A 22,321-nucleotide genomic window follows, 5' to 3' on the forward strand; every position below is an offset into this window, starting at 1 on the left:
ATTATGTAAGGTTTAAGTAGGTTTAAGGTGTAATCCAGTTGATGCATTGGTTTTTTGTTAAGACTTTAATACATTATTTACTTGATATACTTGATTTTGTGGTTTAATTTCTATATTTTAAACTTCTAAGGAGGTGTCTTACCAGACTTTTAGATTTTTAATTAATTTACAGGTCAAACTTTGACTTATTGCCTTTGGTTTTAAAAGATTAAAATTGTTTTATAAGGATACCTCTTATAAGTAAACTCTTAATATCACTTTTTTCTTATTTCTTTAGTTTTTATTAAATTAAAATTCTTTTATTGAGTTACTTCTTATAAATAAGTTCTTAATACATTATTTAGCAAATTGACTTGGTTGAGTTTATAAATTTCTTAATTTTAAACATCTAAGGAAATATTTTACCAGACTTTTCGATATTCAATTAATTTTTAGGTCAAACTTTGCCTTGTTACTTTTGTTTTTATTAGATTAAAATTGTTTTATTGGGATACTTCTTACAAATAAGCTCTTAAAATCATTTTTTAACGGGGTCTTTTAAATATTTTAGATTTTTTAAGAGTTCGTGAAGTAATTAAAGCATTTTTCCAACTACATTTTATCAATTATATTGTGACCGTCTTCCAAAAAACATTATGGAAAGAGTGACTGTGCCAGACTAAGGAAAATATTTCGGAATTATAGTTTCTAGTTTCTTGTTGGGAAAACTGCACCCCCTTTTTCTTTGAGTGCATCGTAGCACGTTGCACTTTGTATGCTTTATCGGGTTCTGTAGATCGTGTTGCTCTGTGTCTGTTCTAGATTGTTTTGTTGTGTTTTATTCCCTGCCCATCAATCGATCAAAAGTGATCAGCAATGCAATAAAAATAAAAGGAAAAAAAGAAAATAAAAAAAGGAGAACTGTTGAAACGCAATGCAATGCAATGCAAAATGCTATGGAAATGGAGATGGAAACGAAATGCAATGAAAAACTCGTATGACAGCGCCCCGCATGTGTTAATTACCAATTCAAATTTGCCAACAATTAATATCGATGCGAGACTTTGTTTTCTGCCTTGTCCCCAAATCCCCTTGTTCTCTTTTTCAGCTTTTCTTTTCTTGTTGCCTTTTTCTCATTCTTTTTCTTTCTTATTCCTTCTTTAAACTTAAGGTACAGAGTTACCTTTATTTTTGATTTCATTCAATTTGATCTGCGTCTTGGCTTGCTAATCAAATATCAACAGTAAAAATATATTTATCTCGATATCGCACTTTGCATAGAAAATTTGAGGCTTTACCTTGAACTTTTAATTGAACCGAAAAAGCTTCGTGTGTAAATATGGAAATCAGATGCGTATATTTTTTTGTAGATTTTTATCTCGTCGATTCGATCGATCATTCGGTACGATGATCATCATCTCATCCCTAACTAAATATAAAAACCTTGCTTTAATTGCTAATGCTATTCCCCCGGGGCGATTAATAGACGCGAATATATAAATATGCACAATATACAGTAGTGGTCATTAAGCTAGGAATAAAATAAAATTAATTAAATGTAAAGCAATCACACAGAAAATTATAATACAAACAAGAACTTGACAAGATTATCATATAAAAAAATGTCAAAAAGTACAAAAAACTAATACAAATTGACATTATTAATGATTGGTTCGGTAACAGATACACAAAATACATATGAATTAAAAGTTTCAGATCAATTCAAGTATATTTGAGTAAGGAAGTAATTAAATAATTGAGTAATTACCAAGTCTACCTATTATTGTGACCTTCGCTGTGGAGATACATCCAGATATATGTATCTAAATATTGAGAGCCACGCCCCCTTTGCCGCCTCCTTGAATGGTCGATCGTGCAGGTTGCTCCGAGCTCCATTCGAGTATTATAAATAACACTCAATAATAACTTTGTATTCATTTTCAATTCGCATATCCAGCTGATTGTATTGGTGTTAGCTCATCGAGGTTATGGATATTGCGTCGTCGTCGTCGCCGTCGTCATCGCGCTGTTGTTGCTTTTATTTTGGTTGTTTTTGGTTTTTGCTGGCTTTATAAAACCAGTTAGTCCAACCGAAAAAAAAAATACAAATAAATAATATGAAAATGAAAGAAAAAAACGAACCAACAACAGCAGGTCTTCAGCATCTCACAAACACACACACACCGATGCAGACATCGAGGTGTATCTGTGTGAACGTGTTTATGAGACACAAACAAGTAACAACAACAACAACAACAATCACCAACGATCTTACCTAACTAACAGTCGGTGTGAGCCAAGACCTGAAACTCACACACACCTTTAACGACGATATATATATGTGGATATATTTATATATCAAGTCTGCATAATACTTACATATATGTATATATCTTGTTATATATGAAAAAACCTGGTGAAACATAAGCAACCTTTAAAGAACTTTAATATAGCAAAACTGTTATATGAACAGGATAACAACAGGATTTTAATACAAAAGTCTTTATAAATATATAGTATTTTAAACGAAATATACTAAATATTTAGAAGATATATTTGTTATATAGGAAGAAATCTGGAAAAGCATAAGCAACCTTTGAAAAACTCTCAAATCAGAAATCTGTTATATATCTGTTCTACAAGCTCTATAAGTCCTACTTATTAGAAGACATAGCTGTTTTTCATATTGGTATCTTAAAGTTATCATTAGGAATTCAAAGATACAAAGATACAGTTTGTCGAAGCTAGATATTACAGATATTATTATATTATTACAGATATTATTATAGATAGATTGATACTTCGGTACTACCTAAAACAAACCCTGCATAATGTTGATTTGGGAAATATTAAAAAGATCCTTTAACTTGGCTAATCCTTATTAATTGATAATAATTCTTTATATGAAGTTAATAACAATAAACTTCGTTTCATATGCTGTTTCTGTTAATTAACTTAATAAAAATATAATATATACTTTGTTTTTTATTTTACGATTACCACGCTCCTTTAGCTTAAATCTTTAATTATATTCGAAGGAATCGTAAAAGTCACAAAACCCTTGACTTGAATAAATTGAGCACATTTATTTCCACATGCTTCTTTTATTTTTTATTGTATATATATATATATTTTTTATGGTTTTTTGAACCGGAACTGTGTGATTCGAAAATTGAAAAGTTTTTGGCAAAAGTTTTGCCTCAAGGTCTGTCGTCTGTCCCGTACGTAACTCTCATTTCTTTGGGAGACCCTTCTCTTTCTCCCTCTTTATCTCCATCTCCATCTCCATCGTTTGCTCCACCGCTCTCTTTCTACGCTCTAACTCCCCCGCACTATCTCTTTCTCTCCTTCTCTCTATCTCACTCCGTCTGTTTGTCTGTTGTCTTAACCCACCGCAACAATGAAAATATCGAAGAAACAAGAAGACCAAAACACATGTGGCAATAAACGATGTGCAGAGGAAGAAGAAAGAGAGGCTAGAGTAGTAGAAGGCAGAGGCAGAAGACGAGAAGCGCACGAAGCATGACTGAAGGAAAAGTAAACTTATTTTCATTTTCAAATGAAAGGGAAATTCTCACCTAGATGAAAGAGAGTGAAGGCAATAGATGATGGTTATAGAAAGAGATGGCAATCAACCGCGAGCTTAATACATAATACACACACAGAGAGATGAAAACGGGAAAAACGGCAATAAGAGTAAATGGCAAAAAAAAGTAAAAACAAGTTAAGATCTAGCTTAATGTTTTTACCCCCCCCCCCCCCTCTTTATCCTTTTCCGTTCTTTTTCTTGTTGCTTCTTCTTTTTCTTCTCCTCAAATGGGTTTTAATCTTGTTTTATAAACAGAGAGAGAAAAATCTTCAAGTTGCTTTTTTAAAATACGTTAAAAAAAAACACTGAACCTTTCTTCCACCTTCTCTCTTCCCTCTTCTCCATTTCTCCATCTTTCTTCCTCCGTCTCTCTTCCTACATCTGCATTTGCTCCTTCCCCTTTCTTGTATCCCCTTTTAAACAATCACAACTCCACCCCTCCCACACGCAATCATGGGGAGTTTATGGGAACTCCATTTTGCGAAATCAATTCACGAAAAATGTGACCGTGAATTCATTCACTCACCGTTGTCCCAAAAAAAAAAAAAAACAGCTGTGTAAAATCAAATATCCAACTAATTGACATACAAATAGTCATACAAGTAGCAAATAAAAAAAAAAAAAAAAAAAAAAGCTAAAGTAAAGAAAAAAAGTGAATTGAAGGTTAACTTTATCGGTTGCGGAAATGGAATTTCTTCACCTCAACTCTGCGGCCTTCCATTTTCACCTTTGCAAAGGTTTCTTTAATATTTATTTTTCTTCACTTTCTCTGGATATATTTTCAAGATCTTTTATTAAGACACAAAGTGTACAACCCTAACTAAAAATTTAAAATCAATCCATCAAGCTTAAATATGAATTCAAAACATCTTTACCATTTATTAATTACAATACAATAATTGGTTTCTGTTCGATCTATTATTAAAATCTATACGTATACCCCAAATATGTGTAATTGTCCCAAAGCACTTGTTACTATATTTCATGATTTACTACCATTACCTTTTTGCTACCACTTTATAGACCGTTTTTGCAAATTACTTAATTTCTGAGTTTTTTTTTTTTTAAGTCCTTGGTTAAAATTTACATAAAAGTCATTCAATTTCAAGGGTTGGTTTTGTATAGTCTATTGCAAATTTATAAAATGCTTTTATTTCTTGGCCCAATGATGAAATCATAAATTACCAGGAGGCATAAACTTGGCTTTTTGTTGTTGTATATCTTTATTGTTTTTTATGGTACTTGGTTGGTGCAACCCAGAGGCGAAAAGCAAAAGCAAAAGCAAAAGCTTAAGCAGCAGCAACCATATCATCAGTTGCCGATGCCGTAAGCGTTGAAGTTGGTCAAAAGCGAAAAAAAAATAAGAAATCCAAAAGCAAAAAACCAGCGCTGCGCCAAAGGTTTGCTAAACTTGTTGCGCTTGCTCGCTCGTTAATGTTTTTATTTTTATCTTCGTATATCTTTTTTTTCTTTTTGTTGTATTTTTTCTCGGCAGCTGTCTGCGCAGAGTTACAGACTGAAATTGAAACTGAAACTGGGAAACTTGTAGAGACCACGAAGCCAGAGTTGCCAGGTGTGCTTGTCAATGTCAGCTGACCAATTATTAATAAATAATGCCATTCAGGAAGTACCAAAAGTCCATAGATTTTCGGTCGAAAACTAGCTGAAAGTGTTTTTTTCTGTTCATTTTAATTGTAGTTATTTAAGAAAGATCTCTAAATTTTAGTGAATTTTATTTACTTGATTTTATAAGGATTGTTCCTGGACATTTTGTTCACTTCAGTTCATTTTGTTCACTTGGTTTTACTAGGAGAACTATTGTTCATTTCAGTTCATTTTGTTTATTCCAGTTTATTTCCATAATTTCACTTACATTTATTTTGTTTTTTTGATGAAGCCAAGGAGGTTATCTTTAAAAATTCCAAAACTTGTTGATTTTTCATTCGTAATCGTTGGTTTTTTTTTTTTGTTATATTCACTCCGTCAGAGTACAATTTCAGTGCCTTACCTTTGTAAAACACGACTTGTCAATGAACGATGGACTTTTATATTTCACTAATTGCTTTCGGTAATCGTCTGAACATTACTTAATTAATTTTAAACGCAAATATTCTATACTTTGTGTATGGGGAGAAGTGACAAAAAAAAATCAAGACCCCGACGACGATGCCAAAAGTGTCGAGTGATAAGATAAGCCAACGATCCACACAGCAGCAGCAGCAGTAAAAAAAAACCGAGGCAATGGGAATGGGAATATATATGGCTTCTAAACTGATTGGGCAGGCAAATTAATTAATTGAACATTTAAATTGTTTTGTTTCGTTTCGTTCCGTTTGGCTCTTTATGGAATTACTCATGAATATTTTTCAAGGAATATACATATATGTATGTATCTCTCTGTGTGTAGTGCATATATTGTTGAAATCGGGGCAAAGATAACCTAAATGAAGTGCACATATGTATATGCACATACACATCTGTGTCGAGTATATAAATATTTATTTGTTATGTGCCTCATCTGTCTGGCTTTATTTTTTATTTGACCCACACACAACCGACATCTCATCTCCCTCGTATACCCCTCCCTGGAGATAACGAGCTCTCTAAGTGGGCTATATACAGAGTGTACCCGAGTGTAATCTCATTTATAAGACGGTGCCACTTCCGAAAGTCGAACTTTCGAAACTATAAAGCCACAGTTTTGTAGAATGGAAAAATAACTGGAAAACTATAATAATTACCTGCGACTAAACTGGGAATGTATATTGATTGAGAGTAAAATACAATACAATATGGTAGTATTCTAATAATATATTGATATTAATGTAAACTCTTATTCATCACATATAATATCAAAAGCATATATATGGATCGAAGGTGTGATTTGCTGTGATCACTTTTTGGGTAAATCATAGTTTTAAAAATCTCATAACTAAGCCAAAAATGCATTAATTTCAAATCGGAAAGCGTTGCTATGCTAGTTTTTTATAGGTTAATAAATCTGCATACTAAATTTAAAATTAAAAAAAAATTCAATTTTTGGCCAATTTTTGCAAATTTTAATGATGTAACCCCTTTCATTTTTTTCAAAAAATTGAAAATTTTTGTTTTCTTCCGAATATGTCTAGAACGATTCGCCTGTTGATGCTGATCAAGAATATATATAATTTATAGGGTCGGAAATGGCTCCTTCACTTTCTTTTAAGCTTTTGACTGAAAGTGCATTACCATTTTTTAATCGATATTACCTATATTTTTATGCCTATTTAAAAAAAATCATAGTTTTAAAATTCTCATAACTAAGCCAAAATCGCATTAATTTCAATTCAGAAAGCAGTCGTATGTTAATTTTTAGCAGGTTAACAAAACTGCATACTCCATTTAAAATGTGAATTTTTGGCCGATTTTTCAAATTTTCATGATGTAACCCCTTTCCTTTTTTTAAGAAAATGGAAAATTTCTGAAAATATTTAGTTTTTCCCGGATATAGCTAAAAAGATTCGCCTGTTGATGCTGATCAAGAATATATAGGATTTATAGGGTCGGAAATGACTCCTTCACTTAGTTTCGAGACTCTGATTAAAATTATAATACCCTACAAGCTTAAAAAATTTAATTACATTAGTTTGAAGGCGTATTTTTTTATTTCATGTTATTTATTCACTTTATGTTATTTATTTTTTATTTATTTAATGTGTATTATTTCTGTATTTAATTATTAACTTGCTCAAATGTAGTGACTTATAAATTAGTTAATTTCCAAAGGCCTGGCAACCCTGCTTCTTTCTTGTTTCTTTCTTGTTTTATTTTCCTTGCCTTTGCGCATGCGCCACCTTCTCCAGCCATCTCGCTCGCACCCTCTGCTGCTGCTCTGCCTCTGTCTCTGTCTCTTTAGTTTGTTTTTGCTTTTGTTTTTTTCCTTTCCCACTCGCGTGTTGAGCAAGCCGCCAACTGGTTTTGTTTTTGTTGTCTGCGGTTTTGCGTGGTTTTTGGGGGGAAGTGGGCATTATGGGGGGGCTGGTGAAGTGGTTGATTACTTGGCGTGTGTATAGATGTGTGTGTGTCTTTTTTTGTTCAGATTTTTGTTGGTTTGTTTTTTTTTTTCCCAACAAGCAACAGCTCCGGCTTTTTGTGTGTTGTTGTTGGCTTGAACTTGAGCTCTATACATATGTAATTGGTATGTTGTTGTTACTGCTGCTGCTATTGTTGTTATTATCATCGTTGTTATTGTTGTTGTTGTTGCTAGTTTTTGGCCACGCTCGATGGAATGAGTTAAGAGAGTGTCTGCTGTGTGTCTGTGTTTGTGTTAACTGGTTGCATAACATGTTACAGCATCGCACGAACAAAAAAAAAAATAAAAAAGAAGTGAACAAGCCAAGTATGTAAGTCGGACGTTGCGTTCCCAAAAAAAAGGGAAAATAATACAAAAAAAAGAAAAAGAAACAAACCCAAAACCACCAATGACGACATGGAAAATAAAAATAGGGGGGCTTGCTGCCAAGTGGGCTTAAAATGATTGCCTAAATAGGGCCAAGATTGGGCTTAAATTAAGGCTAAATAGGGAACTGAAAAAGAGGCTGGCTTAGAGCTTAAATAGGTCTTACTAGTAGCTGAAATGGGGTTTACCAAGTACTTAAATTGGACTTGAATTGTGGCTTAAATAGGGTTAACTTCGCGCTAAACTGGGGCTTCAATTGTTGCTAAAATAATATAACTAAAAGTTTAAAGAAAACTAAAACAAGAAAGGAAATTAACTTTGGGAAGACCAAGTGTATAAACCCATATAGTTTGCAATTAAAGTATGGGAAAACAATCATAACTAAGCCTAAAATATTCGCATTCTTTGGATTCATAATTATAGACATTTTTATATGACAGTTTTTATGATAAATCAAAATTAAAAAGTCCCATAACTAAGTCAAAAATGCATTAATTTCAATTCGGAAAGCGGTCTTGTGCTAGTTTTTAGCAGGTTATCAAAGCTGCATACTCCATTTAAAATGTGAATTTTTGGCCCATTTTTGCTAATTTTAATGATGTAACCCCTTATAAAATTTTCAAAATTTTGAAAAAATTAAATTTTTGCCGGAGATGGCTAGAATGATTCGGCTGTTGATGCTGATCAAGAATATATATGATTTATAGGGTCGGAAATGACTCCTTCACTTAGTTTTAAGCTTCTGACTGAAATCATAATATCTGGAAAAGGGTATAGAAAGGGGTTTGCAATACGGGTTTAATAGATCATCTAGACCTGGCTAGATCGGTTCGCCTGTTGAAATTAAGGCAGTAAAACATATAAGTTTCACCCAGAATCTCTCTTAAATCTTTAAAGCAAATTATATAAATCTTTCTGTCCGCTTGAGACTGGTAAATAATTATATTTAAATAATAATAATAAAAGAAAAACATTTTGCAAGGCATTAAACACAAACACATTCTCTCCCCTCTCTCTTCGTGTTGGGTTTTTCTGTATTTCTTTTGTTTTTCTCTTATAGGTCAAGTTAAAAGTAAAAGTAAGCTCGGCTTGGCTTTTGCTTTTTGCTTATACTTTGCCTTTGTGTTTGTGTTTTCCCCCCTTTACCTCTTATTTCCCCCCCATCCTTTCCTGCTGTTTTTGGCTTTGTTTTGTGGTTGGTCTTTCCCTTGTGTGTATGTTTTTTTTTATGGTTTTGAATTTTTTGCGAAATATATATTCGCCACGTTACGTATACGCCCGAGCGACCAAAAAATTGATTTTGCACCTCTTCGTCTTTCTTTGCACATTCACAGGTGGCCAGCGATCGTGATCGCGATCATCTCCAGCAGCAGCAGCAGCAGCAGCAGCAGCAGCAACAGCAGCAGCAGGTGGAGCTTGTCCTGGACAGGAGCAGCATGGAGCAACAGCAGCATCGCCTGCATGGCGCCCTCACACGAACCATTTCACAGCCGGCCCAGCAGCATCGCCAGCAGCAGCAGCAGCTCCTCCAGCAACAGCAGCAGCAGCAGCAGCAGCCAGTGGCCAATCTGGTGACCATCATTGAGAATCTGGGCAACATGAATCTGCACCGCAAGCTGGAGCGTACTCAGTCGGAGCCACTGCCGCAGCAGCCCATGAACACGTCCAGGTAGGGATCCCTTTCGTACCTTTTGCTAAAAGTAAAGCTTGAAACTAATATCTTATATCCTTGGCAGATACAAGACGGAGTTATGCCGTCCCTTTGAGGAGGCCGGCGAGTGCAAATACGGCGAAAAGTGTCAGTTTGCTCATGGCTATCATGAGCTGCGCAATCTGCAGCGTCATCCCAAGTACAAGACCGAATACTGTCGCACCTTCCACAGCGTTGGCTTCTGCCCCTATGGGCCACGCTGTCACTTTGTCCACAATGCGGATGAGGCACGTGCCCAGCAGGCGGCCCAGGCAGCCAAGTCGTCATCCTCGTCTGCTTCTCAGACGCAGCAGACACAGTCACAGCAGCAACAGCAGCAGCAACAATCGCAGCCGCAGTTCTTCTCAACGAAGAACAGTCAGAGCCAAGTTAATAACCACAACAGTAGCAACAGCAACAACAGCAGCAGCAGCAACAACAACAACAGCAGCAGCAGCAGCAGCCAGTTCTTCCTGCCGCTAAGCCCACCGCTAAGCATGAGCACTGGATCCGATCGCGAATCCCCCACCGGATCCTTGTCGATGAGCCCCGCCAATTCGCTGACCAGTTTCCCCTTCCACGAGGCCATGTCGCTGCAGCATCGCATGAATCTGGCCCAGGGCAATGGTGGTGCTAGCAATAGTTCCGCCTCATCCACATCCTCGGCCTCGGGCCTGGGACTGGGCATGGTTATGGGTCTGGGACAGAGCCTGGGACAGACCACGCCACCGGAATCACCCAATGTACCCATCTCGCCGGTGCATACACCGCCGCCATACGATATCGATGCGATTGCCGGTAAGCAAATGCTCCAGAAGAGTGTCAGCACACCGATGCAGCAGGAGGAGTCACAGACACAGCCCAGGCTGCCGGTTTTCAATCGTCTTAGCTCAGCGGTTGAGGGCTACCAGCAGCAGTCCAATTTGGGGCTTTAAGAAAAACAAATAACCCCCCAAAAAAAAAAACAAACAAAAAACAAACAAAAAACTCATATCCTTCCTTCCAAAACCCCCATCCAAAAGTGCATCCCTCCATCGACATAATGAAAGCACACAAAGTAGCAGAATCCTTTGACAACAAAATCTCAGCAAGAACACGACCACAACAACAACGGACATTTTTGGAGCAATAACAGCAGGGAAAAGTGAAAATGAGATCCAGAGAACTTGAACCTAAACCCGCACCTGAAACTGAACCTGAAAACCCTCTATCGAAGGGCTGGAACTTTTGGCTTTTGTTTAAATTATTCAACAAAAAAAAAAAACGGAAGCAGGGAACTTTAATTCCCAACTCCAGAGATGATCTTAAATCTGATTTCTCTCAAGCTGTGACAGTTTATAGCCGTCTATCGTTATTTATTAATATGAAAGGAGACCACAAACAGGAACACAATAACCGGACAAGAAACTAAAGACGAACTGTAACGGAAACAAAACGGAAACGGAAACGGAAACGTAAACGAAACAGAAACGGAAACGCAACAAAAAGGACGAACGGAGATTAGATAGATGTTAGATACGTAAATGACAAAAAAAACAAAACAAAACAAAAACAATCCATATGCAAACAATGATCTTAAACTATATATATATGTTTTAAAAAGAAGAAACATAAAAAACAATAATAATAGGAAGCCTCCAAGCATTCTAAACCGGAACGAAAACAAAAACAAAAACTTGTTCGGGAATCCTTATCGAAAATGTTTATTTAACACGGATTATATTATGATGTCTTGCTCAAAAAATTGATGAAATTTCCAACGTTCCTGCATTTATAAAGGTTAGCAATCGCCCTTGTTCAATATTTAAAGCTATAAACATATATATAATTATGATTTTGGATTAGATATTGTGTAACAAAAGAAGATTCATATATATATGTATATATAGAAACATAAATATATATATATATATGATAGATGCCCCGTTTTGGATTAGAGATTAGTGAGATATAGAATGTGTCTTCCAAGTCAAATTTTAAATGAAATCATTGGACGGGCAAAAGTGAGAAGCGGAAGTGGAAGCGGAAAGCGGAAACGGAAGCGCTCCAGGGCCAAGGAAAATCCTTTAATTTATTTACCTTTTTTTCGCTTAAAATTTTATGTAATAGAGAGTTGCTGTACATATATAAACTTGATATAATGATTGTGTAAATTATATATATATATATATTTAAACCATTACCAATTACGATTTATGGTTATAGCGATTGCGATGATCTTGGATGAATATTATATGATTATTGATGATATACCTCAGCCACAAATCACAACAATAAACAAAAAACAAAGTAACAAAAAAACAAACAACAAAGTAACAAAACAAGACATAACAAATGAGAATTGAAGAGATCGTTAATTGAATTTGATGAATTATATTATAATTTTCTGTTTGCATTTCAAAAGAAGAAAATCGAAATCCAAGAAACGCCGATTCGACTCAACATAATTTATTATTTTTTCTCCCATCTCTATACTACATAATACTTTATATATGCCAATTAATGTTAATAATTTATGAAAAAAAAACCATGTGACCACACACGCAATACACAACACACACACACAACGAACTCAGACACGCACACACACAACACACACACATATTTTGACCATTGATAATTTTATGTTTTTTATATATATATATTTACAAATATTGGTATAACGCGACACACACAGAATCATTTTGTTTATTTTATTTACATATGTATATATATATATCACGAGATATATATTTATATATATATATTATTATTATTATTATTTTTATTTAATTTATTTTATACAAAACCTCTTCTTGATTTCTTAATTTTTTTTATTGGGTGCGCAGTTATATAATTTTTAGTGTTATTTCAAGAGCGATTGAAAGAGGAAGCCTTAATTTATATATATAAATATATATATATAATTAATTATTGAAGTGCATATATGCTGTAATAAAAACCAACAAAAACAAAGCAAAAGGAAAAACAACAACAAAAAAATTATAAGAAACCTATTTAAATATTTATTTACATAGGGAAAAGCGCAACGATTGTCGATCTTTGTATATTGTGCCGGAAAAAGCCCAAGAAAAATTAGTTTTAAAAATGTAGAAATGTAATTGAAAATATATAAACACTATATACTATTATATATATGTATATTTATATATATATATATACCACATACATGTTAAATGCAAGTGCAAATGCGCGCCAATCACTTAAGGGAAATTGTTTAAATAATGTTTTGTATCTTTCCCATTGAAATCGAGACCTTTTCTTGTTCAAATAATTTATAAAGGTTGCTAAAAACAAATCAAATCCAATATTTAACTACTGCTATTTATTATGATTCACATATATTTATGATCTACGAAGCAGCATGACTCTTGTTCAAACAAAATAACAAAAAAACAACAAAAAAAAGAAAAACTGAAACTGAGGAGGGGGTTAAATAATTCTCAAAGTGCCTTATCATTAATATATATATACATATATATATTTTATATAAATTATACACTATATTATGTACACGAAAAACACACACAAATTATGTTATAGAGTCTTGTGCAAATATAAAATGGAAAAAGGAAACAACTAAACAAATACAAAAGGAAAAGCGAACACGAAAATAGAAAGCGTAGAAAGAGTGCAAATAAGAAAAAGGCATATTCATTAATTTATTATTATTTGTAATTGAACAATCTATTTTATATATATACATATTTTACCTTCAATTTTTTTTCAATTCGATTTTACACTCGCCTCGTCCTCCCCTCACTTGTTTTTATTTTTCCTCTTGTACGAATCACAACAATTGTTGCAGATCCGCAGCAGGATAGAGTTTGTTATGGAAGCGTGCAAAGGATAAATAACACTATTTAATGCTATATATATATTTAAAAATACTTTTTACGCATACTTTATATATATATTTTACTGTTTTTTTCGCTCTATTTAATTTGTGAAATCCCCCAAACTTGAACTTAAATTGCTAGCTTTTGGTTATCATCAAAATGATTAATAACACATATATATAATTATTTTTTTTTTTTTTGTGTAAACATGTTCTTCCCCTTTGTACAACAAACAAAACAAAAAAAGCAAAAAAAAAAAACAAACACTTTTAACCAAAAGTTAAGTCGTCTTCCTCCTAAAAATGCACAAAATGCAATGAAACTAAATGTGGTGAACCAATAGCGATACCGATATGATTGATCGATCGATAAATAAAACGAAATAAGAAAGAACAAGAATATGTAATTGCCAGTTGAATTATACACTATTTATGCATATATACATATATATTTATATATATATATTTATATAATAATAATAATACTTTGTTCGTTATTTATATAAACATATACACCATAATAATTCATAGATTTCCCCCAACAAAACAAAACAACGAAAAAGACAACAAGTGAACACAACAACACAACTGTATATGAATTTTTGTTAATGCTGATATGATGATGAATACATGCCTATATATTTATGCTTCCATTTTGCAACACTATTGTGCGTATTTTTATATAGTTAATTAAAGACGTGAAGTGAAAAACAATTTAGTTTATGGCGAATTTTAAGTTTAAATAGCAATTAGACAAAACAAACGTTACAAAATAAATGAAAGAAATAAACACAAGCACAGGTGTTCCTATAATTATTTTTCCTCCAGCAGCAAGGTCGTTCGCGGGGCTCCTCGATAACATCCGCCCAGGTCATCGCTAATCTCTGTCCACCGGTCTACTGATTGCCGCCGACTCCACGGGTTCGATGAAAGGAAAGGAAAATTGGTTACATCGTTAAAATTTGCAAAAATTGGCCAAAAATTTCAAAAATAAAATTTTTGTATTGAGTATGCAGATTTGTTAACCTAGTAAAAACTAACATAAAACCGTTTTCCGAATTCAAATTGATGCATTTTTGGCGGAGTTATGAGCTTTTTAGTTTTTTTTTTTGTCAAAAATAAAAATTTTTTATTGAGTATGCAGATTTGTTAGCCTAATAAAAACTAACATAAAACCGTTTTCCGAATTCAAATTGATGCATTTTTGGCAGAGTTATGCGCTTTTTAAACTTTGATAAGTCGAAAAAAAAAAACCGCCAAATTTGAATTTGAATTTGAATTGTCGATCAGTTGCCGCCACGTAAGTTAATCGATAAATTTCGATAGTAGTATAAAAAAAGCTGGTCACCCTATAAAAAAATACTGAAAATCCCTCCTTGGAAGTTGTGAAAAATGAGCTGGTCACACTACAAGAAATATTGCATATTTTTTGCATTGCATACTTCTGGGGGCCGGTGTAGCATACTTCTAGGGTGTGCAATGAATTGCAGAAAATTAAATTTGCTTGCTGCTGCTTTCTGTTCGCCTGGTATTTCAGGTTGGGTTTTAAGCGAAACCGGCCGACTCGAAGACTTGCTTTTGGGGGTTCGGTGTAGCATACTTCTAGGGTGAAAAATGAATTTGCATAAAATTAAATTTGCTTGCTGCTGCTTTCTGTTCGCCTGGTATTTCGGGTTGGATTTTTAACGAATTTGACCAACTCGAAGACTTGCTTTTGCCTACAACAACCACAGCATGAACAACAACAACAACAACAACAACAACAACAACAACAACAACAACAACAACAACAACAACAACAACAACAACAACAACAACAACAACAACAACAACAACAACAACAACAACAACAACAACAACAACAACAACAACAACAACAACAACAACAACAACAACAACAACAACAACAACAACAACAACAACAACAACAACAACAACAACAACAACAACAACAACAACAACAACAACAACAACAACAACAACAACAACAACAACAACAACAACAACAACAACAACAAAAACATATTTTTGCAAAAACAATAAAAACATCTATTTTGCAACAACAACTCTTTTAAAGCAAGAGCAATTTACAGATTACAATAACAAAAGAAGAAAGTATGCAATTTAACCGCCAATTTTGAATTAAAATTTTAAAATGCGATTAGTTGCCGGGATCCGAACAGGAATTTCACGAATTTGAGCTGCTAAAAACCAAAATGTCGATCGGAAAATGGGGAAATTGCTTTATGGATTTCCAATTTTGTTTTAAATATACTTTTCCTGTAGAAAATCGAACAAATAAATAAATTACCCAGATAAAAAATAAGAAAGCAAAAACGTTTTGTTTACATTTCTTTTGTTTTTATTTGTTTTTTGTTTTTTTGTATTTGTTTTTATTTGTATTTTGTTTTGTTTGCTTTTTAATATGTTGTATTTAATTTAATATTATTTTATTTATGTTTAAGCTTACAACTTAAGGCATAAGGTTACAACTAAAACTTAGGTGGTAAACATCATTTATCATCGTGCCATCGATCGTAATCAATCAGCTCTATTTGCATACATATACTCCACATAATAATATTGTTGTTTACCTTCTTTTGTTTCACTTACATATCGCTCTTTAACTCTCCACTCATGTGTTTATTATTATTGTTATTTTATTTTGTTTTCCACATATATAACTATATCGATTTTGAATTGATACAACAGAGAAAGGATAAACAAACGGGCGAAAAAATCAACAAATAAAAGAATTCCTTCCAATATTTAGTGAATTTGAATTAGTTTTTATCGTTTTAGGTTGTTTTATCTGTGTGATTTTGCTTAAATAATTTAGGGCACAGCTTGTGGTGCATACAATTTTTTGTTTTGTTTGTTTGTTTTATTGTTTTACATTCATTCACGCAGCCGGCGTTGTTTTTTTGTTTCTTGTTTTTTGTATATATAGTTATTTTGTTTTTTTTTTGTAATTTCGCCCCAGCCATAAAATTCGGTTATTCATAGTTATTTATTTATATATTTTATGTGAAAGTGCTCTCTATTGAGGATCGGGATCGGATCAGAGGTGTGGTGATGGTGGTGGCGGCGGCGGCGCAGGCCGTTTCGTTGTTTGTCCTCCAGTCGTTCATGGTCCTTTCAGTCCGTCCCCTCCCCTTCCTTCACCGTCCGTCCCCCCCGTGGACCCCCTCGGGCGCCGGTTGTTATTCCTTTAGTTATTATGCCGCCCTGCCTGCCGCTTTACATACATTTGTTATCATATATATATATATATATACTTGTTTGTAAAATTTTCTGTATATATATAGAATTTGTTTCATTTACTTTATTAAATTTTTTAATTTCTATATATATTTATATATATTTATAAAAAAAAATACGCTTCCTGTTGCACTTAACTAAAACGTTGCCTACCGCTCCAGCCAGAGAGTGGCATCTTTGCCTTCCGCGAAAATCTATATCATATTTATCAGTTATCTTTTATCCATTTATCATTTTAATCTGCATCCGTTAGCTTTAACATATATCCGTTTGTTTGTTAATATTTTACACATGTTTTGAATAAGTCTTAGCGTTTTTGTTGTTTACTTTATATATATATATATATATATTTTTATATAATTATTATAGAATTTGTTTTTAGTTTTCATCATTAGGTATTAAAAATATTAAATTTTGTTTTGCGTTTTTAATTGTTGCCGCGTGTTTTTGAGTATCAAAAAAAAATAAGTTACAAAAAAAACGAGACAAAAAAAACACGAATTAAACAGTAAAATAGCTAACACTAAACACTGCTCATTTTTTTTAGTTTTTGTTTTTTTTTTAAGACATAATTGTTGTTGTATAAAAAAATATGCGTATGCTTGTATATATATCATATATACTATATATACTATATATCCAATTATATATATATATATGCATTGGGTGTACTTTTACATTTATTATTTATATTTATAGTAGTTATTATTATGTTTACTTACAGCTTACCAACTCTCATTATTACATAATCCAATAGCGTTTTGTCTTAAGATCATAAGAAAACTATTTCGGTTGCTCCATAAATTATAAAAAAAATAATAATCATAACGAAGTGGGGGCAAAGGATAATAGTAAAAGTAAATAGTAGTAAATATTAAATAGTAAATGGGTATCCGATACAATTGATTATAAATGATGCTCGGGGGCTTTATGAAATTTACAATTTATACGCTATATATAATATATATTTACTTAATTTTGCTTATGTTTTCCATTTTGTTTTAGTTTCTTTCTTTTTTTTCTAAGAACAGCCCAACAGTGTGTTTTTTTATCTTAATTGTTATTTCGCGTCGTGTATTTGTATATATATATGTATATATATATAAATATTGGGGTGTGTTTATGGTTTCTATATCATCACTACCATTTCCTTTAACTCAAGGAGGAGCCAGGAAGCAGCTAGAGCCGAGCTAGAGCTGGTAGAGTATTTAAGGAGGAAACAAATGAGCAGGGGGACAAGGACAAAGACAAGGACAAGGACAAGGACAAGGACGAGGGCAATTACAAAGACATGGACATAAACATAAACATAATTTTCTACCGATTATAATACTTAGAGCTGGGAAATCATCGAAGTAAATCAATTTATAATCGATTCTTGCTTATTTTTTGCAAGAAAACTTTGATTCTCTTCCAGCTGCTAGGTATTTTTATAAATTGGCTTTCGCTCTTCTTTTCGATTTACATTTATTTATGGTTATAATTATTAATAATATTTGTTTAAGGTGTCTAAATAAAATTGCATTGGAACTAAATGTTGTCAGAAATGTACAATTTGGTTGTGAAACATGATCGATCTCTCACTCTCTCTCTTTATCGCTCTCTAAATCTCTAGCTAAAGTCTTGCTGCTCCCTTCTTATTATCTCTCTTTTCTTTATATAATTATCCTTGTCTCTGGTGTTAATTAGTATTTGTTTACATCATTGTTTAGCAGGCTGTGCTAATCGCTTAGGCTTAGAGGCTACAACCTACACAGGCGCTCATCAGCGTTGCTTAGTGTTGCTGCTGTTGCTGCTGCTGTTACTGCTGCTGCTGTTACTGCTGCTGTTGCTGCTGTTGCTGCTGCTGTTGCTGCTGTTGGTGCTGCTGCTGTTGGTGCTGCTGCTGTTGCTGCTGCTGTTACTGCTGCTGTTACTGCTGCTGCTGTTGCTGCTGCTGTTGCTGCTGCTGCTGTTGGTGCTGCTGCTGTTACTGCTGCTGCTGTTGATAGTGTCAGTAGTAGCCCGGGTTGCCGCCACCTGCACCACTGCTGCCCGCATAATGCTCACTGGCGGCGGCATAGTAGAGGCTCCTCTGTTGCTGCTGCTGCTGCTGCTGGAGGTGATGGTGTTGCTGGGACTGCAGTGGAGGCGGCGGCAACACCGCCGTTTGGTAATGTTGCTGGCGATGCGGCGACTGCTGCTGCTGTTGCTGCTGCTGCTGCTGATGCTGCTGATGCTGTTGCTGCTGTGTTGCTAGGTGCGAATGTGACTGCTGCTGTTGCTGGGAGTGTCGCCGGTAGCCAGGATAACCGTAGCTCGTGCCGGGCGGCGGCGGTGGTGCTGCTGCTGTTGCTACTGATATCGCTGCTGGCCGCAGATGCGACGCCGACGCCGACGACGACGCCGGCAGTCACAACTAATCCTCGTCGCTCAGTGCCTCGTACTTGGACGACAGCAACGGCTTCGGTTCGCTGGCCGCCGGCGCTGACTGGGCCGCTGCTGCTGCCGCCATAGCAGCGGCTGCCGCGGAACCAATGGGATTGTGGCCGCCGCCTCCACCGCCTCCTCCTCCGCCACCGCCGCCGCCGCCAGATCCTGGACCACCTGGTCCACTGGCACCGCCAGGTCCGCCGCCTCCAACCACCAGCGATACACCACCGCCGCCAACAGAGCCCGCTGCTCCGCCTCCGACTCCTACTCCGCCCAGCTCACTGAGGGCATGCGCCGCCTTGGCCTTGGCACTGAGGTGGCCGGGCGGAGCAACCGAATGGTGGCCACCGCCGGACAGCTGACCACCGGCACCCAGCTGAAGCGATTGGGGCGGCGGCAAACCGCCGGCGGCACTGGGCACGGTCAGGGCGCTGTAGGGGAAGGCATAGGTGCTGGGGGCATAGGACGCCGGCACCGGATGGAAGGGTGAATGGTGACTGTTGGCTCCCGAGACGGACACCGAGACGGAGCCGCTGCCGGCCGAACGCCGACCGCTGCCATCCACTACCTCGTACTGGTTGGGCGTCTTCCGTGACACACTAATCTCCGGCGGTGGCTCCTTGCTTCTGTGCTGCAGCTCCAGGGCGGCGGCATGGGCTGCATGCGCCGCATGCGCCACATGGGCTGCATGGAGGGCGGCATGGGAGTGAGCGGCAACCAGATCGGCGGCCACCTCGTCCTCGGAACGCACCTCCACAATGCGGTTCTTCACGTAGCCAATATCGTCGCGCATTACCTCGGCGATGCGATTCTTGACATAGTTATCAATGGTGGTGGCTCCGCCGCCACCGCCGCCGCCGCTGCCGGGCGCTCCGCCTCCGCTGCCGCCACCGGGCGCACCACTGCCTCCACCTCCGGGCGGGCCTCCAGGTGCTCCACGCTGATCCGGCGGCAGTGGCACTCCGACGCGTACCGGTGGCGGTGCCGGCAAAAAGTAGTGACCCGGCTCACCGCCAGCCGCTGCTGCTGCACCCATCACCTGGTGAATCATTAGTTCGTGGGCATATTTCCTGGGACTTACGGGCTGTGGCATGCGTATAATGTTGCGTCCATCCTCGCCGGGTGTATTGGCTCGGCCGCCGCCTCCGCCGCCGCCACTGCCTGGACCACTGGGAGCTCCAGAGCTGCCGCCCTGGCCTCCAGAGCCGGCAATCTGCGGATGATGCTGCTGCTGCTGCTGCTGCTGGACATGATGCTGCTGCTGCTGTTGCGAATGATGCTTGGCCTCCTCCGCCTTCTGCTGGAGGCGACGATTCTGCTTCCAGCGATCCGGTGGCAAAATAGGCTGTGGCTCCTGCAGGTAGGTCATGAAGGGCGGCGTGGGACGCAGATGCGGATTCGAGCCGTAATCGTTGGTAATGATCGAGTCGGTGAGCTCACCAAAGGTGATGCTCTTGGTGTGCGTCTGCTGGGGACTGGGCGCGGTGCCCGCCTGCGAGGTGGGCGTCCTAAGCTGGCCGTGCACGGAACGTGACTGCGAGGAGGGTGGCGGTGCCTGATGCTGCTGTGCCGCTGCCTGCTGTTGGGCCACGGCGGCAGCTGCTGCCGAGATTCGCTCCTGATCCAGATCAATGTTGATGACATTCGGTGATCCCGATGAGCTGGGCTTTCCATTGTTCTCCGCCGTTAGCAGGGACACTGCTCCACTTTCGTGCGGCTGGCGGTGATCGCGTAGATACTGTAGCGGATGCATGACATTGGCTGGCGAGGAACGGGTATTACCGCCACCGCCAGACCCGGACCCAGAGCCTGATCCCGAGCCACGTGGTGGTGGCGGTGGGCCATGTCCGAAAGTGGGGCGCGGAAATTCCCGTCCCGTTGCACCGGTGGCATCGTTGGTGCGACTAATCTCGTGCTTAATGATGGCATCGATCAGGCTCTGGGCACTCAGCTGACCGGGGGCATCCTCGGGCGTGGGACCACCATGGGCGGGACGATAGTATCTAAGGTGAGGGAGTGGATAATAATTAATTAAAGGAAACATTTATATGCAAGGGAAAGAGGGATACTTACGCCTCACGCTCACGGTCTGGTATGGAACGTGGCGGTCCGGTCTCGGGCACTGGTGCTCGTATGTAATGACCCGGGGGTGGTCCTCCACCGGCGCCACCCGATGCTGTTACCACACCGCCACCGGCAGCAAACATACGCTCCATTCGCCGGCTATCCCGTTCACGCTCCTCGGCCACCACACGCCGCTCCCTGTCCTGCTCGCGTCGCTCACGTTCCCGTTCCCGTTCTCGCTCACGCTCCCTTTCTCGCTCTCGCTCCCGTTCCCGCTCCCGTTCGCGTTCCCGCTCCCGTTCACGGTCCCGTTCGCGCTGCAGCATCTCCCGGTCGCGTTCGAGGGCATGGTTATGCTGCTGCTGTGCCTGCTGCTGGGCCTGCTGGTGGGCCGCCTGCTGCTGCTGCTGCTGCTGCTGGTGCTGCTGATGCTGATGCTGCTGGTGCTGCTGATGCTGACGCTGCTGATCCCGCTTGGCCTGATCCATGCGCCGCTGCAGATCCACCTGCTGGCGGTACTGCTGGTGCTGGTGCTGCGCCAACTGCTGCTGATGCACAGCCACGGCGGCCATATGCTGGTGATGGATGAGGTCACGATAGCGTAGATCATGATGGGCCACCGGTGGCGGTGGAGCCACGGCCACGGCATGCGGTGGTGGTGGTGGCGGTGCCGAAGCTTGTGATCCAGATACCTGCTGCTGTCCGGGAACGGCGCCCGGTGACTTGTCATCCTTTTGCGAGGGCACCGGCAATTGAGGCTGCTGCACAGCCACGTCCACAAATGAGGCCAGGGCATCGTGGCCAGCTAAAAGAAGGGAATAGGAAGATGGTTAATATCTGCCAAAACAGTGTGTGTGATTAGTGTGTGTCCTCACCTGGAGCATACTGATACGGTGCCACAATGTGCATCCTGCTGGGCGGTGGAGCTGCCGGCGAAGGCGGCTTCGAGCCGGTATTGTGACGCTGAATCACACCCTGGCGCTGGGGTGGTGGTGTCCTATGGGGACTGGGAGTGCTGTAAAATATTTAAAGGAGACATTAGTACCATTC

The 22,321-nt window shown here is 38.2% G+C and overlaps 2 protein-coding genes and 1 pseudogene across 5 annotated transcripts in view; 1 reads left to right on the forward strand and 2 right to left on the reverse strand.

Annotated features, from left to right (window-relative positions):
- Positions 1-14,329, forward strand: part of Tis11 (Tis11 zinc finger protein) — a 31,190-nt gene extending 16,861 nt beyond the window's left edge. For 3 of the 4 annotated variants that reach the window (XM_086835304.1, XM_020946112.2, XM_086835305.1), the window contains exons 3-4: positions 9,341-9,675; positions 9,743-14,329. In XM_086835304.1, coding sequence (XP_086691430.1) covers positions 9,341-9,675; positions 9,743-10,631 — 1,224 coding nt within the window. In that variant the 3' untranslated portion in view covers positions 10,632-14,329. The remainder of the gene's footprint in view (positions 1-9,340; positions 9,676-9,742) is intronic. The other variant, XR_015272234.1, reaches the window with a different exon arrangement.
- A 4,115-nt stretch (positions 14,330-18,444) lies between these two features.
- Positions 18,445-18,856, reverse strand: LOC147643177 (uncharacterized; annotated as a pseudogene).
- The window catches only part of Smr (nuclear receptor corepressor smrter), a 79,794-nt gene continuing 75,917 nt past the window's right edge, over positions 18,445-22,321 (reverse strand). Inside the window, exons 8-10 of the mRNA XM_086835308.1 lie at positions 22,147-22,286; positions 21,281-22,076; positions 18,445-21,210 (exon numbers count right to left, since the gene is read on the reverse strand). Of these exons, the coding sequence (XP_086691434.1) occupies positions 19,194-21,210; positions 21,281-22,076; positions 22,147-22,286 (2,953 nt within the window). The 3' untranslated portion in view covers positions 18,445-19,193. The remainder of the gene's footprint in view (positions 21,211-21,280; positions 22,077-22,146; positions 22,287-22,321) is intronic.

This window comes from Drosophila serrata, unplaced genomic scaffold, assembly GCF_035046125.1.
Source record: "Drosophila serrata isolate PLE 108 unplaced genomic scaffold, ASM3504612v1 contig_276, whole genome shotgun sequence".
NCBI lineage: Eukaryota > Metazoa > Arthropoda > Insecta > Diptera > Drosophilidae > Drosophila > Drosophila serrata.